Consider the following 17,715-nt stretch of genomic DNA (forward strand, 5'->3'; position numbering starts at 1 on the left):
ACGCCTGATAAGTTATTTTTCGCACCTAAATATAAATAACCTATACTGTGTGTGTGAGTAAGTGTAACACAATGACTCCGTTATATAACATTTCGATTATGGAACGCCTTTTATGTAAAAAAGTAGATTAAATATAGTAGCACTCAGTTCTTGCATGGTACCAGCTTATACGTCGGCGCGACGTTTCAATCCGTGCTTTAACGGAAATGTGCAAGGATTTTCGTATAAGAATTAAATAGCCTAAAATAGAATTAATAACAAAATCTTTATGAATTTTTGATCTTGACATGTTTTGCCATATTGTTGTTTTATGTCTGTATTCTCTTATGCCCTCTCGGGTCATGAAATCAAACAAATCTTTGAATCATTTACGTTACGTCGACTATTTAGCGCCATCTACGCACCGAGAAATAGCGGGCATAAGCAAAGGACCTACCATTTGGCGCCATGCATGCGTGAAGAATTCGAAACAGTTCTATCATATTGATCTAAATTTTAAAACAAAAGACATATTAGATTCGAAATAATTTATAGCAAAGCAGTGTTTGAACACTATGCACTCGGGGGAGTATACGTCGTTCGATATAATTTCACTCGAGCTGCGCCCTCGTGAAATTATTACGCCCGACGTATAACAGCCAATTGTGCATAAATAGTATTAAAACACTGCTTTGCTATAAATTATTTTAAATGATATATCTCAAACAGTGATTTGTCATTGAATTAAACTCATTGTTTATTGTCAAGATGGGAAGAAATTTAATCACAAGGGCGCAAACAATATCTGGAACTCATAACAAAACGTAATCGAAAGACCATGAACATGGGCGCACTTTTTCAATAACCATTTTAAGAAAGGATCCGTAGCGAAAAGATTTTTTTGATACGTCATGACAACATTTGACATCGACTTTTTGACTCATTTAATATTTTGCAGCCAAAAGGACACAGTGAAATCTAATTGAGTCACAATACCTGAAAAAGAAAGACGTCAGTACTCTTTCTAGACAGAGTAACCCTAGACAATCCTCCAATATCTGATCTAAAGGTATGGATTCAGGCGATATAATTATCAGCAGCTACTTCCTTATGACATCATATATTTCGACCTTGTCGGTCATCAAATATGTTAGTTTTCCGAAAATCTATGCCTGTATTTAAAAGGTTAATATGTGCTTGCACAACGACAAAGTACATTTTTTGTATTTGTCTTGGCTCGGGACTTTTTCACGTAAGGTGAGAAACTGTGACAGATAGCAGATAAGCTCGGTCCTGCAAGCGAGGGATCCTTGAATCGAGCTATAGATTTGACTGCACATTTTCTTCAACCTATGACATACGCCAGTTTCTTACTGTGTGAGCAACTTTTGTCCACTTAATTATAAATAAAATATGTTAAAGATCGTTTTGAAAACATGGAGCGCAACCAAGCAACATGTGCCACACCCATCACGCCCTCTGGTGCTGGCTTATGCGGAATTCTATTATCATAGTGCAGATGAAAGCTCGCCATATGATCGCAACGGACGAACACCGAATCCAAGTACGGAGAGACTTTGAGAATAGTACTTATTATTGAGTCTGCCTCTACGACTCTACGACAAGTGCAGACCAACAGATCAGCCTGTATGACCATGCTCTGCATTGTTCGCAATTCAGTTAGTATATTTTCATTGAACGTCCATTAGAATAATAAATGATACTGCCGAAATCGAATGGTGGTCCAGTCCATTTAGAAATTTAACAGGGCAAAGGTAAAATACTGTTTTGTGATAGTTAATAAAATCTGTGAAGGACCTAACTTACCATCATCATCATCTTCATTTTCATCAGAATCAAATTCCAAGTGGTAACTAGTTTGCCAGGCTACTTTTGTCTCCCTCTCATTTATCGAATCAAACTGCTGACTTGGCAAAGAGCTGGCCAGAGTGAGGTCTCTGCGGGTGTGGCCAAACCATGGGTATGTCATGTCATTCTCACCGTTAGAGCTTGTGTCCGATTTAAACCCATGACATGACTGTTCTGTAACATATCTTAAACGAGACATGTCACGGTCGTGCCCTGAAAATAATACATTATCATCATCGTTGCTAGAGCTTTCATCGGATTCAATTCCATTACCCACATAATTTGAGTTGGAGTCGAGTTTCAGTCTTTTATGCTCGCTCAATCTGTTTCCCAGAGGGTGAACCCCTGCGCCAGTTCTGATATACGGGGACAAAGCGTTTACGCCAGAATTTAGATCTCTACGGTCTGCCACATGGCTTCTTACTTTCTCCCGATACACATGACGTTCCTTGGTTTCTATGTGGGTTGTTTTCTTGATAAATTGAAGTACCGACCGAGTATTTCCTACTCTCCACACAGGCTGACGATCAGTGCATTCCAACTTATCAGGTTCTATGTGATTGTGATCAGGTCTCCGTCTTTTGATACGGCTTCCATCACTTGAATCACTAGAAACCGTTACATTGGTTCCTCTATCGCTGTCTGTCGAATAACTTCTTTCTCGAGTGTAGGTTCTCCTGACTGCAGATTGTTCATAACTATTCCCACAAAGTCCTATGACCTTTTGTTTAGAACGGGAAGTTGCACGTCTTTGTTCATGACACCTTTCACTGCTTGGCGAAGTCTTCGGAGATTTGTTAAAGCGTGATAGCAGGCTCTTACTTGTGTTAGAACTAACACTTAGTGTTGATGCTTTCCTATCTTTACGAGATTTGTCATGGCCATCATTTCCATCTCTTCTTTCAGGACTGTCCCGAAATGAAAGTGGTGTCCTTGGTTTGCGAGAGCTCAAGTAGCGCGGGTCCTTACTTTCCTCTCCCCAAGACTTACGGTCAGAGATGTCAGAACCTGTGATTGGACTTCTGCTGCTCCGTTCACGAGACTTTCCCCGATGTGAATCAGATATCGTTCTTTCTCGCGATCTACTGCGATACTTACTGCGGCGAGAGTTTTTCCCGCGTTCAAGCGAAATTTCTGGTGATCTACTGTAGCGAGGATCGATGTTCCAACTTTCAGAGAATTTGTCCCGAGTCCGAGTCCTACCGTGTCGTGATTTGTAACTCATTCTTACTCATAAAAGTCAATTCCAGGCATATCAGTGCACTAACTTGTATATATAAATATAAAATATTTTAAAATATGGAATCGTATATCTTCTCTGGTATAAATCTTACAATTCCCTAGCAAAATGTCACGGGCTGTATATTGCACTGATAGATCTATATCTATTTTCTAAAAATGCATTAGATAGTTTATAATAAACATGTTCGAAAATACTTAATTATCTAAGTATTTCGTGTCTACATTTTTCGAAATTCTATAAATAGTGCAATCGTTATAAATTATCTCTTCACTTTGTTTACAATAGTTGAGGCGGAACTGTACAGTTGAACGATAAATGAGTCGTGCCATGAGAAAACCAACATAATGGCTTTGCGACCAGCATGGATCCAGACCAGCCTGCGCATCCGCGCAGTCTGGTCAGGATCCGTGCTGTTCGCTTTCAAAGCCTGTTGCAATTAGAGAAACCGTTAGCGAGCAGCATGGATCCTGACCAGACTGCGCTGGTTTGGATCCATGCTGGTCGCAAAGCCACTATGTTGGTTTTCCCACGGCATGGCTCAAATGTTCTGCGTTTCTGATAGCAGATGGATTTTTAACTACCGGTAAAAAGGCTGAAATTACATTAGTTTAAAATCATTTGTCTTGCCGCCACAGGAGCAGCAGTAACAACAAAAAAAGAGCATCATCATCCTCTACCTCCAACTCCTCAACACCATCACCATCATCATCAACAGCAGCAACAATGATTTTAAAAAATGTAATCACCTCAAAATGGTAGCAACAATGATTTTTAAAAAATGTAATCACCTAAAAATGGTAGAAACAATGATTTTAAAAAAATGTAATCACCTAAAAATGGTAGCAACAATGATTTTAAAAAATGTAATCACCTAAAAATGGTAGCAACGCATTTTCGTAGTCATTGCCTAAATTCGGCCGAGTTTTGGTAGCGACAAAATACGTTGCAAGAGTACATAAAATTTCAATTTCAATTTTATTGTTTATTAGAGTGTCACATGTATAACTATACAAACAGTATATACAATTTTTCAGCATATATAGTTAAAACTTAAAGAACCACATCTTTTTTTTACACCCAGCCAGATAATCAGTTCGGCATACATATTTAAAACTAAAAGAACCACATCATTTGTTATATGGCTTATGCGAACAGTATATACACAGTTCGGCACATATAGTTAAAACTAAAAGGACCACATCATTTGTTATACACCCAGCCAAATAAGGCTTATGAAACACATACATATGATGTGTTAAGGATTATGGAATGGGACGTATTTTGGTAGTTTTTTCTACACCAGGGACTGTGCTGAATTTTACAATACGCACAAAAGAGAGAGATAAAGGAGGGAATGTCTCCTATTAAAATAGTATGGGAGAGGGTTCGGAATTCCATTTTTGAGATATAGTTTTCGTATAAAAACAACCAAAATGTAGCTTCCTGGGCATGTGAAAGGAGCCTCAAACGACTGTCTATACAATAACATTGTATTGTTTTATTGTTTTAACGTGCTAGTGTCGCCGGGGGATAGTCCACCGAGATTTTTTGAAGTACGAAAATGTTGAATTCTGTAAAACGAAGTGTGAAAATGGCACGTTGGTCCTCCACCTAGATATATTTTTAAAACATCCCACATAAACATAAATCGTGAAATCTTGGCGTGTTTTAGGGGTCTTAGATAACTATTATATCGGCAAAAAAGATGTTTAAAGGTGAGGAGTTTCGAAAGCCCACCACAGATATCTTTGAAACATAGCATAAAAGAGTTAAAACTACGAGTGCCTGATAATTACTCGACCAACCTCGGTAACTCTCGGCGAATAAATTAATCGGTAACCATCGAAATTTAATTCACTACCGGGTTGATTTTTTTTTGTAGATAAAGTTTGCATGTTTACCTTGCACATACTTTTAAAGGTATTATACAACCCGTCTTCTGTGACCCTTTCTCGTGAATCTACTGCATTTTAATCTCAAACAGTCTACACTTACTTATGGGCGTTTGTAATACCTGTCCCAGGGTCATGCGCATCAGATAATTGTGGTGAAAAGTCGTGCACAGTTTCTTTAATATCTATCGGTACATGTCAAAGTTAGAGTTGCATTGACCTCTCTCACGTGTGTTCCAATGGTCCTGCTTGACCAAATCTAGGGCCGTTATATTTTCAAGCTCAAAAGGTCATGGTCAGATGAGCGGTTAAGTTCCATCGTGCCTCTCTTCGAAATGATATTGTTTATTCATTACAAAATATTCTTTTTGTAAATCATGGGATTATTAATACCGTTTTGCGTAAGATGTGTACATGCCCAACGCACTTTGGTACAACATTTTTGTAAACTACCAAATTGCATTGTCGGAGTGTAACGCATTTTGGTAGTGACTACCAAAACTCGGCCGAATTTTGGTAGTGACGTTCGGCGGGAAGCAATAACGACGCTCGTCGCTGAACGAAATGGCGTTAATTAGCCACCATATTTTCTATTTATTATGCTATGCTTTGAATTCGATAAAGAGATAATTAAAGTCTCAAGACGTCTGGTGGTGGTGGGTTTTTGGTTTCATAGAAACTGTTGCGTACCTCAATGCCTTTCATTGACAGCTAGATAAAGCTAAGAGCATCTGAATTTACATTTCGTCAATTGTAACGTTATAAAATAAATAAAAAAATGTCGGTAAAACCGACGGATGCTCCCCGAAATATTTATTTTACATATTAAAAGAACAAAAGTGGAATTCGCTGACGATGATAGAGGTTTGGTTTACTAATGTTTAATAATCAAAATGCAATTACTCAGTGACAATCATCTAAAATGAAACAAGAAGATAATATGCGCATGGAAGCGAAGTTTCCTATGAAGATTTAGTTTCAATGAATTCCAGCCAGTGGTGGCTTGGGGAATACTCCGTACAAGAAATTGTACTATAGTATACTATGTTCAATACTGAAAGGGCAGTAACTCAGTGAAAAATTATCTGACCAGAACATAAAGACAATATGCCTATCTCCTTTTGTGATTCAAGCTTCCCATGAAGTTTTGATGAATTCAAGAAAGTGTTGCTGAGGAATACCCCGCATAAGAAGTTGTACTATAGCATACTAATGGTTGATAATTAAATGACAATATCTCTGTGAAAAATCATCTGACCGAAATATAAAAATAATATGCGCATTGTCTTTTAATAGTAAAGCTTCCTATGAAGTTTGGCTAAATTCCAGCCAGTGAATGCTACAAGAAATGTACTACAGCACATTAATGTTGAATAATCAAAGGGCAATAACTGAGTGAAAAATCATCCGACCAGAACACGAAGGCAATATACTCATCTCCTATGAATATTGAAGCAACTTATGAAGGTTTGCTAAATTCCAACCAGTAATTGCTAAGAAATACTCTGTACAAGAATTTTACTATGATATATTAATGTTAAATAATCAAAGGGCAGTAAGTCTATGAAAAATAATCCAGCTAAACACGAAGACAATATGCGCATTTCCTCTTGACAATTAACATTCCCATGAAGTATGGCTGAATTACAACTAGTGATTGCTGAGAAATAGTCTGGACAAGAATTGTCTATAGTATACTATTGTTGAATAAATAAGGGCAGTAACTCTGAAAAAATCATTCCACCGGAACACGAAGATAATATGCGCATTTTCTCTTGCTGGTGAAGTTTCCTATGAATTTTCGCTAAATTCCAACCAGTGGTAGATGAGAAATACTCCGGATAAGTATTATACTATAATATGCTATTATTGAATAATGAAAGGGCGATAAATATTTCTACGAAATATGGCTAAATTCCAACCAGTAGTTGCTGTGAAATTCCCCTGACGAGAACTGCGGGGCGGACAGATGACGGAAGGACGAAGCGGCAACTATATGCAAAGCAAATACAGTATACATGTATGAGAAACATTTGAACTTTATTTGTTTTCACAAAACCATAAATATATACTAGTTAGCCAAATACAATGTTTGGCAAATACTTTTTTTGGTGACCTTTAACCTAATTTTGAGTACAACGTCATTGCGTCATAACGTTTTACGTCTTCAAACGTTTCCGGTACGACATCGCCTAAGTTACAACGTAACGTCCTGTTATAGGTTGTTAAAAGTTCAGTGGAGCACATACCCAGTTTCGAAAACTACGAATGCTTAAGTGAAGAATTCTATTTAGTTCACAGAAGCATATCAGAAAATATTGAATATGCAGGGCACATATGCCGAGGCGTTGCCATCCTTGAAAATCCCAAATAACCTAGTTCATCACAGAATTACTACATCATCAAGAATTGAATCTGCGCCACTTAGTGGTTCCCTATCTCTCTCCTCAACACCGGAAACTCCAAGGTTTGATTTTTTGTTTGTATATGTATCTGAACTGCGCGGTTTATCAATGCAAAGGAGAAAGCTTGAATTAAGCCAAATGTCCCGGTAAAGGCCAACGAAAGAAATTTCTAAAGGCAAGTTTACATAATAATAATTCACTACATATGAGCCGTGCCATGAGAAAATCAACATAATTGGTTTGCGACCAGCATGGATCCAGACCAGCCTGGATCCGTGCTGTTCGCTAATGGTTTCTCTAATTGCAATAGGCTTTGAAAACGAACAGCATGGATCCTGACCAGACTGCGCGGATGCGCAGACTGGTCTGGATCTATGCTGGTCGCAAACCCACTATGTTGGTTTTTTTCATGACGCGTATCATATTTAACTATTCGTATAGTAATGCAGAACGTTTGAAAAGCCTGAAATCTTGCAGTAAATCCATTAGTATGGCCATATATTGGCCAATTCCAGCAATGTAATGTCAAAAACAAAGATTTTCAGCCCGTTTTCTTTAACTATCCATTTCTTATAAGGAAAAACAAACGGAATAAAAGATTGTTGATGTTTTAGACTAGAAAAAAACTCCAGAATATTAAGTGTTAAACTATTTTTTAGTCTTTTTAGGGGAAATGGTCCCTGCTGAAGGTACAGTAACTTGGGGACAATTATTGTCGAGGCATTTAAAATCTTTCAATGGTAATGTACGTATCTGAGGACGAAATTTAAACAACTTAATGCTCATATTTTCTAAATAAAATTTCATTTGTATTCTCTCCTTTAATGGGGTCATATCGGCTCAAGAACTACAGTCCTCGTTTTGATTCTTTTCCCAATATAGCATAGCCGATCCGTTTTGTTTTATTTTTTCAATTCGACTGAATTCTAGTAGTGAAATGCCCACTAATCCTTAACGAAAGCACGCATTTCAGAACCACGTACAATGTACATAGTCGGGCAGCAATAAAAAAATCAACATTAATATTTTAAACATATTATAAAAATATTATGTTATTCTGTCAAAATGAATCCACAAATTTTGATCTAACGGCTTTGCTACCTTTAGACAGTACATATCTCTCAATTTCATTTTTAGGTATACTAGTATCGCATTTTTCCCCCTTTTTTATATATGACATTGCTTAAGTTAGAGGGTGTATTTTACAAATTTATCTATTAATCAAGATCTATATATCTGATTGCCACCGTTTCAGTCCTTGTAGGCAACCGAATTTTATATCTTTTTAAAAAATAGATTCATTCCTCTTTTATTTACAATACAGTCTTTTGATAGATATGGCTAATGAAATGGCCAGAATTTTTAGTCAATGCTTGCAAAAAGTCAATACTTAAAGGCATTACCGGCGATATACTTAACATTAAATACATTTTCTACTACGTTATATTTCAAAAATATAATTGAGCCACGCAAAGAGAAAACCAACATAATGGCTTTTCGACCAGCATGGACCCAGACGAGCCTGCGCATCCGCGCAGTCTGGTCTGGATCAATGCTGTTCGCTTTCCAAGCCTATTGCAATTAGAGAAACCGTTAGCGAACAGCATGGATCCTGACCAGACTGCGCGGATGTGCAGGCTGGTCTGGCTCCATGCTGGTCGCAAAGCCACTATGTTGGTTTTCTCATGGCGCGGCTCGTTTGTAGTTGGGGCACTTATACTTCCTTGATATTGAGATAGTTTCTATAGCAACGCGTTAGTGTGTCCACCTTAGGTGTGAAAGGTCCCGGGTTCGAGTTCCCGGTCAGAACTGAATTATTTTCAGCAGGTTACATATACCTTATAGTAAAATTGTAATTACAATCTTTTAGGTTAAGTAACAATTAAACTGCAAATTTTAACTGATAAATATGTTAAAGATCAGACAGACAAGAAGATAGTGTCTGTATAAAACAATGAAATAGCTGTTTTAATCTCTCACGATAACGCCTGTGAACACACAATTTGAAAAATTTAAGGAAACTATTTTGAGTTTTATGATATCTTATCTGTATTGTTCAAAAGTTTGTTAGTCGGTAGTTAAAATGAGATAATTTACAACTAACGTTCTTACATGCAGGTGATAAATCACACTTTAAGTGTATAAAATTTAACCATTTTAAACGCAAATGTCAACTGAATAAATTTCGTAATGTTTTTTTCCCCCACATATTTGTTAAAAACAATGAAGCAAGCGGATTTAGACACATTGTTCATGTTCTATTTAAATAGATTCAAGGATATTCAGTCAAATGTGAAGTAATTACAAACTAAATTGTGTGTCTTAAGTTGCATATTGTGATGAAACTGCAAAACATTGCACTTTTTCAAGAAGTCTAGAGGGCGACAGTAATAAATACTAACCTGCAGTGAAGATCAAGTAGTGGTGAACTTACTTTTTCTCAAACTGATTTCCAAGTTTTTGTCAACGTTCCCTGGAAAATATGTCACGGTCTTGTGAATATATGTGACAATGTGTGTCGATTTGCGCTGGGTTCCAGTCATGCACACGTGCTGCCGCTGTAACTGGTAGAGTAATTGTTTTGTTTTTTTAAATGCCATCAATAAAAACATCAACATTTCATTTTATAAGTTCCCCGAACTAAACTACGCATATAATCCTCTGTCCGTCCGTCCGTCCCGCAATTCTTGTCCGGAGTAATTCTCAACAACCACTGGTTGGAATTTAGCGAAACTTAATAGGAAGCTTCACTATCAAGAGGCAATGCGCTTATTTTTCTGTCGGATGATTTTTGCTGGGTTATTGCCCTTTGATTATGCAACATAAGTTTGATTTCTTCAAACTGACTTATTTCCCTTTATTAGTATACTACAGTCCAATTTCTTGTCCGGAATATTACCCAGTAACCAACGGCAAGAATTTAGAGTAACTTCAGCCCATAGGATCTTTTTGTTGCGGTCGAATGATTTGACATTTGACTTTTTTAACATAGTGAACTATAGTACAATTTATTGTCCGGAGCATTGTTCAGCAACCACTTGCTGGAATTCATCAAGACTTCATTTCTAAGAGGAGTTGTTCGATAAATTATCGCTGAGTTATTGCCCTTTGATTACTCAACAATAGTGTATACATAACCATTTCTTGTCCGGAATTATTGCCGGAATTATTGCCATTTTAGTATTCAAAATTATTAGTAGGAGTATTCCTCAGCAACCAATTGCTGGAATACACCAAAACGTCATGGGAAGCTTTATCCCCAACGGAAGATGCGTGATGTTTTCTGACTTCGGTTGGATGATTTTTCACCGAGTTTTTTGCCCTTTGATTATTCCAAAAAGTGTACTATAGTACTATTTCTTGTCCGGGGCATTCCTCAGCAACCCCTGGATGGAATTCATCAAAACTTCATAGGAAGCTCCACTTTCAAGAGGAGAGGCACATATCTTGTGCATACTTCTTACCACTACTCGTACTTGTTGGGGTTCAATGAAATTTTTTTCGAAGCATCATTTCGAAAGAAAAGTTGTATGCTTAGTCGATGAATTCCAATTTTGTTCTTTTAATACGCAATAATCATCATTTCGTGGAGCATAAATCGGTTTTACCGATATTTTCTTGTTCAGAACTGATAACAACTGATACAGTATATCTAAACTGATTGTAAACTATTACTGCCTTTGTATTTTAAATCGTGTGATATAGTATTTTAGCAGTTATTATATAAATTGCCTGATTGTTAAATGACCTAAAAATCAACCATAAACATGCATAAGGGAAGCAATTCATCATTCACGTTGCACACTTGATGATTCCGAGTTACCGTTCTTTACTTAGGAAATGGTTCACAAGGTCAAACGTTTGTTGAGCTGTTGATAATTCAACGTAACCAAATACAACTATTTGAGATAAACAAAACGCTTTCTGTTGCATTAATTGTATTGCTCTTTATCAGATCTTTAGGAAAGACGCACTTTACACACAACTGTGATATCACTACACAAAATCATGGCTGGTCTGCAGTGCCATGTCGTATTTTTGTCATTTATGTCTATCCTGTTGTCAACACCAAACTATTTCATAAATTTCTGCAAAACGTGTAATTCTAGGACAGGATGGAGTAAATAAATTAACCCATTTTCAGACAGGCAAAGGATTCAGTCTATCTACAAAAATATATTTAGAATGATCTAAACATCACATGCATTACTAATTTTAAGTATCTCAAGTCAAGTCAAGTCAAGTAAATTTTATTTACAAAGTCAGTGGTACAATAACAATATAACATAAGCTCTTATATAAGCTGATCACTACCAAATAGAATGTAAGCCTCCGCAGGTCTGGTCTGGTCACAAGTAGTCCAAATATAAATAGTACTAATCTTTTTTCCTTTCCTATAGTGCATTTTCTCGGCAGCAACGTGCTTACTTTTACCCTACCGTGTTTCAATATATATCTCTTTGCATTCTATTGAAATCGGCATGTTCCTATCGCATGCTAGGTAAAAATGGCAGCGTAAGAATTTAGGTAGCAGGGTACACTTCGAAATTTGGCCCCCGACAATATTTGTTATAAATAGAACTTCGTGATTTTGGATGTCTGTAAATTAAGGTGAGAGATAATGATTATTAAATCTTTAGAAAATTTATACAGCTGATACATGTAAAATTCTGATGTCAGTTGGAAAACTAACTGCTGGTAGCTTTGTATGATTAATGAGACACCTTTTTGCGGAAAAATTCAAATCACAGAAGGGTTCTGTGCTTGTTGATTGATACTCAGGAAACTTTTCGCTTTTTTGTGAAAAAACGAGCTGGATGGGCCGCCATTCCGTTTATATCCTGGCGTTCAGTAAGGACTTTTAAATTGAGAAATGCAATAAAATTGGGCATTGTTCCTGCAGCGGGATCATTGTGGGCTGTTCAAAAAGTGCATAATTGATGATTTTGGCAATCTTTTTTTCATGGATGGTGTAAACCTTCCGTTTTGATAACTTTCTTTATTCTTGTATGAGAATCCTGATCTTGCCTTTAATTAAAAGCACAAAACATGCACGCAATTTATAAAATGGCCACCCTGAGTTTGCTCATAAGGGAAGTGCAATATTGCGACTCGCTACATGTAAGACCGTCCGTGCCCAAAATTTTCGCATCTCAGTGTACCCTGCTACCTTAATGTCTCGAAAAGTTATTGAAAGAAGCGAAAAGTAGTAAATTCAGCGGGTTGTATTTAACGAACTGTAGTTTTCTTATATAAAAGTTAACACCCCCTTTTCTTTTTTGTTTTTCTAAAGTAGCGATCTAGTTCTTTATGGGAATTAAATATAAGTCTCTTTAATCTGATATGTTAGAAAATGTCGAAAAACCGTTATGAAGTAAGTGGAATTTATATGAAATAAAGAACAGCTGGATTTAGTGGTGTTCAGCCTAAAAATTATAAAAGGCATGGTCAAACGTATTAAAATCCTAGCATAGGCACATTAAAATACAATTCTAACACCTTAAAGATTTTATTTTACATAAACAAAGAAGGATTTTAACCGTGTTTTGTCATGTCAATTAGAACACGTTTCGCAAAATGACCCACGTACTTTTGGCTATGCCGGTTTACTCCCTCGTATTTAAAACCGCATTTTATTCCAGATTAGTACCTTATTGGTGTAATTCGAACGTGCTAGAATGGAAATAATAAATTTCAGTTTTGCGTGCATTGTTGGTCGATGCTGGTCAGAAATTACAAGTTCTTATGGTAATTATATTGTATATTACAGTACACAATTTCCAAGGGTTTCTAAAAACCCCCGAGGTGTGAAGAGAATCAACGGGTATATCCACAAAACATTTGCCTATGGTTCCCCAGAGCTTGGTAAGCATGTTCTTTTCTTTTGGGGTTGTCTCCCTTACATCATTCCTGAACGGCTAATGGCGGCTTATGCCAGCGCCGCATAATTCTGCCTACGCCGGCAAATAACAAAAGGACCTATCGAAATTGCTCAGAAGGTGTTCCGGCCCTATCAGTACCTCCAATGAAGATGTCTGGGAAGGAAGTGCCCTGGATAATATTGTACATGTAATAAGTTTTGACCCACTCCCTGTGCATGATTGTATAATACATGTAACTTCTTCTTGTTCGAAATGATAAGTATCAACATAAATTCACGCTAATTAGTATTAATAGGCATTCATCGAGTTTCTGATATTATCAATATTTTCAATTTGCAGAAAGAAATAAGAATTGGATTCTCAGGATAAGTCAATCAATACCGGCGGAGCAAGCAGTGAACACTGGTTCAGGCAAAAAAAGCTAAAAAATCAGAGAATCATGCATATTGTAGTTAGCTTTTAGGCTTCACGAGCGAAAGATCGTTTTATTCAAACCAAATCGTAGGCTGGACTTTCTATATAAAATCACAAAATAAAAATATTTTGGAGTTCATATTAAAGTGAGGGTTTTGTTTTGGTCTCAAGTTTACATCTCAAGTTTGAGAATTAGGGGAAGCTTTTGATCTGAAGCATCTTCTGTACCTTGCATTGTCCTTAAAAACCTAACATAGCTGACTTTGTTCTTGACGAGTCTTTCATAATATGGGCAACCGATTGCTGTATTAAAAATAAACAGTTGTTAGAGTTTTCAGCAGTAAGCTTACGCCGGCATTGAACTTAGGGCGTATGCTAGATAAAATTTTCACGAGGCAGAAATCGCACGACACACCGATTACGAAATCGTTTCCGATAAAGTTGCACGGTTTCGAATAATTGGAAAATCGGCGCGTTTATTTCTAACGCTTGATCAAAACTGGTCCAAATGATAGGATGTACGTTTCGGGACAGCGTGATAACTTTTGACTGATACTGTCCCGTCATGCCCAAGCTTATTCTGAGTATTTCTGTAAGGAAATCCCCAAAGAAAGCGTACGCAAGATAAAAATTTCACGAGATAGAAATCGAACGACGCACCGTTTCCGGTAAAGTTGCATGGTTTTGGATATTTGGACAATTGCCTCGTTTATCTATAACGCTAAATCAAAACTAGTCCAAATTAACTCATTTGAAGTTTCTTTATAGATATTTATGTTTAATTTATTGGAGTCTGACCAGACTTTTATGACTTTTTTTTTATTTTTAACGGTTTTTATTTTGGCATGAAGATCACAAACCAGCATCATAAAAGGGCAATATTTCAAAATGAAATTGTGAAAACTCTAATTCGGTGACCACCCATTTTCATTTTTTTTATATTTTTAAAGTAAACATTATATTCTGCTGTTCTTGCAAGTTCTATCATGTAGATGTAGTTTATGTAGATTTGGAAATATTTACTGCTGAAGGAAATATACAATATTTTATAATTATGATGCTTTTTTAACTTCGAAAACAACAACAACAAACAAGTGTCATGCAACTATTTCTTGAATCACATTAAATTTCTTTTTGTTTTGAAGGGAAATAATCATGTCTTATGAGATTTGACTATCAGTTATACTTCATGAGTCATTTATTTGATTCCTTGATGTTATATGCTATGGCAGACACGCTCTAGATTTCATGAAACACTTTTACCCTAGTCATGCATTATAACCTGAAAAAAATGGAAAGGAAGTCGGTGACACGGAATTATCGTTCTGTTCTCTTTCAAGATTCTTCGGGGGTATCTGCAAAACGTAGAATTCGTTGCCTGAAAAAAAAAGAAATTTAATAACTTAACACCACTGACTTCGTTGTTTTTTTTTTATTTAATATGAAAACTAAAAAGCATGCACTGGTACGAGAAAATTTAAAGGAAAGACGCAAATAGTAGGTATTCAAATGAAAGGAAAAGATGAAAATTATCAAATATTATCTTTCCATCCTATTTTAGTGGAGAAGATCTTCACTGGAAAATTAACACCAACGTATTTCAACGACATCTGCTATGGCAGACGACCTACTCCACAAGAGTACAGATACAACACTCCAATAGTACGGACGACGGCTTTATGGGAACCGAAACACGTGTCACGTGAGAAGACTCGTCACGTGATTAGAGATATACAAGACGCAAGGTATAAAATTTGGAAACATTCAAACTTTTTTCTAAAGGCTATGATTTCTATGAAGGATACAAGTCCGAAAAATGAAGGCTGTCAATACCGAAAGAAAGATGCCGTGCATTTAATACATTTGATGTATATAAGACGCAAGGTATCAAATTTTGAAACATTCTTGTTTTCTGAGGCCGCTTCCTGCTTATTTGTGCCCGATAGGCATTTTCCCTTTATAAATTTCTATGAAGGATACAAGTCCGAAAAATGGAAACTGCCGATACAGCAAGGAAGATGCTATGCATTTAATGAATTTGCACGTTTTGTTCTTCTGGATGTTTGTATCAGAGTAAATTTGGAGTATACTGTTTCGCTGGCAGACCAGGACATTCCCATTGACTTAATGTATGTCTCACTTTGATAACATGTGGTCGGTGAAAAACTAAAGATACAGAGTTACTTCCCTTTATGTTTCGTTGACAGTATTACTGCCCTTTGGTTGTGACCGAGAAATGATTGCCGAATCCAACGATATTCTTTTTTTTTGTAGTCATAGATAGTCTGACTTAACATTTTAAAGACCTACATCAAAAAATTGCTGGCTAATCTGTACGTAATAGTCGGGTTTTCGTTTGGAAGTTAAAGCATAACAGTACAATATTTACTACATGTATATAATTTTGAAACCATGCTCATGGTTCTGATTGACTGCAAATAAAATAAATTTTAGCGCTTTGTTTAGCTAAGAGTCTTATATTCCAAAAGGTTAACATGTAGAAATTTTTTTTTCAGGTTTAGGAAGCATGATATGTTAGAGAAAGCAACAGTCAAGAAAGAGAAAGAGCACACGCGCAAGATTGAAGCGGCTCTCACGCGCGAGGCAGAACTTGTTACCCGTGGAATTGCCGCATATCAGACCAAAATAGAACGTGAAAAACAGAAATACGACGCTAAGATCGCTGCTAGAAAACAGAAACGTAAACCAAAAACCAATTCTTGTTAATTAGGATAATTACATTGAATAATGAGTTTGTTTGCTAATTCAGGGTCTTATTTTACTTACTTTGTGGTTTTGATCGATGACTGACGTAAAATTTTCTTTTACTTCCGGAAACAAGGGAAATACTTTTTTTCTATATAAGCAGGAAATGTATTTATTATACATGTATATGATATCCATAAAAGAGTATAAATATTCTTTAAAAATTCGACATGTATTTCTCAAATAAATCTGAACTGTCAGTAACCTATATTGCACAAGGTGGAAATCCGGTTCCTTGTGTTTCCTATACATGGTGTATTCCACCAATATTCACTGAGCCGGTCAATGAATAGGTCTCTGAATCCTTTCCAGGTGGTGACTTTCGTCGACTACCCAGGTTAAACAAGAAACCTAACTGTAAGTGGTCAAAGCCTTGCAAGATACATTTCAGCCAAGTACAACAACCGAAACAAAGTTATTGCTAAATAACCCCAATACTGTTTTATTCAGCATTTATAGTGTTAACCTTTACCTTTGCTAAATTTCCAAAATGAACTGGTCCATCATTAAATTTTGGCAGTTTCATTTATCATTTAAAGTGGTTTTCACTGAAAATTAACTGACTGAATAGCGAACAGTGCAGACCATGATCAGACTGCACGGATGTGCAGGCTGATCTTGGTTTGCACTGCTCGCAAAAGGCAAAATCATTTGCCACCTGCTGGCTTAATATTAAAGTTAAAGTACGCTAAGATATAAGATGAATACAGGAGCACCAATGTCCAGCAGTTTTAATGTTACATAACATGAAAGTGAAACGAAAGACAGTGTCCGTATGATAAAATTTATCAAACGGTTTCAATGTACACTTGGCTGGAACAAAATCAGACGTGACACAGACTAAGGGAAACTGCTCCTTCGAGCCTTTTTTTTAATATAAGTTGAAAAGGCATACAGACACTAAATAGAAAAATGGTGCGATAAAAAATGGTAGTCGCATAATGGCTGATACAAATAGTTCTCAGATATATTTTTTTTGCTCTGTAGATCTATTTTCCTTATTTTCTTTACATTTATTTGCTAAAATCACATGATAGATCTATGCTTGACATGTAGGAAACATTTTCATAATGAAATAACAACATGACAAAATTTTTCATGGAAACTTAGATCATACGCCACCAGTATAATTTGGGGTCTCATTTTTAGCTGATTTTGCAGTTTGTGTGTTTGACTGAATTTTTTTCCTGGATCAAACACGACCCTAACTTTTCTTTTGATTTTGAGTTAGCAAAGACAATACTCTTCAAGAAAACGTAGGTTAC

General features: G+C 36.4%; 2 protein-coding genes across 3 annotated transcripts in view; one reads left to right on the forward strand and one right to left on the reverse strand.

Annotated features, from left to right (window-relative positions):
- LOC123531101 (double-stranded RNA-specific adenosine deaminase-like) overlaps positions 1-3,184 on the reverse strand; it is a 44,229-nt gene extending 41,045 nt beyond the window's left edge. Inside the window, exon 1 of the mRNA XM_053517702.1 lies at positions 1,807-3,184. Within this exon, the coding sequence (XP_053373677.1) occupies positions 1,807-3,073 (1,267 nt within the window). The 5' untranslated portion in view covers positions 3,074-3,184. The remainder of the gene's footprint in view (positions 1-1,806) is intronic.
- Positions 3,185-7,184: 4,000 nt separating this feature from the next.
- LOC123532732 (uncharacterized) lies at positions 7,185-16,617 on the forward strand. Of its 2 annotated transcripts, none has more exons than XM_045314293.2 (4): positions 7,185-7,450; positions 13,159-13,253; positions 15,246-15,429; positions 16,201-16,617. In XM_045314293.2, exons 1-4 carry the CDS (start codon positions 7,308-7,310, stop codon positions 16,409-16,411), a joined length of 633 nt encoding a protein of 210 aa, XP_045170228.2. In that variant the 5' UTR covers positions 7,185-7,307; the 3' UTR covers positions 16,412-16,617. The 2 variants fall into 2 exon arrangements, with proteins under 2 accessions (XP_045170228.2, XP_045170229.2); XM_045314294.2 differs by lacking the exon at positions 7,185-7,450 and adding an exon at positions 9,518-9,955.
- Positions 16,618-17,715: the final 1,098 nt, after the last annotated feature.

The sequence above is a fragment of the Mercenaria mercenaria genome, chromosome 11 (assembly GCF_021730395.1).
Source record: "Mercenaria mercenaria strain notata chromosome 11, MADL_Memer_1, whole genome shotgun sequence".
In the NCBI taxonomy this organism is placed as follows: Eukaryota; Metazoa; Mollusca; class Bivalvia; order Venerida; family Veneridae; genus Mercenaria; species Mercenaria mercenaria.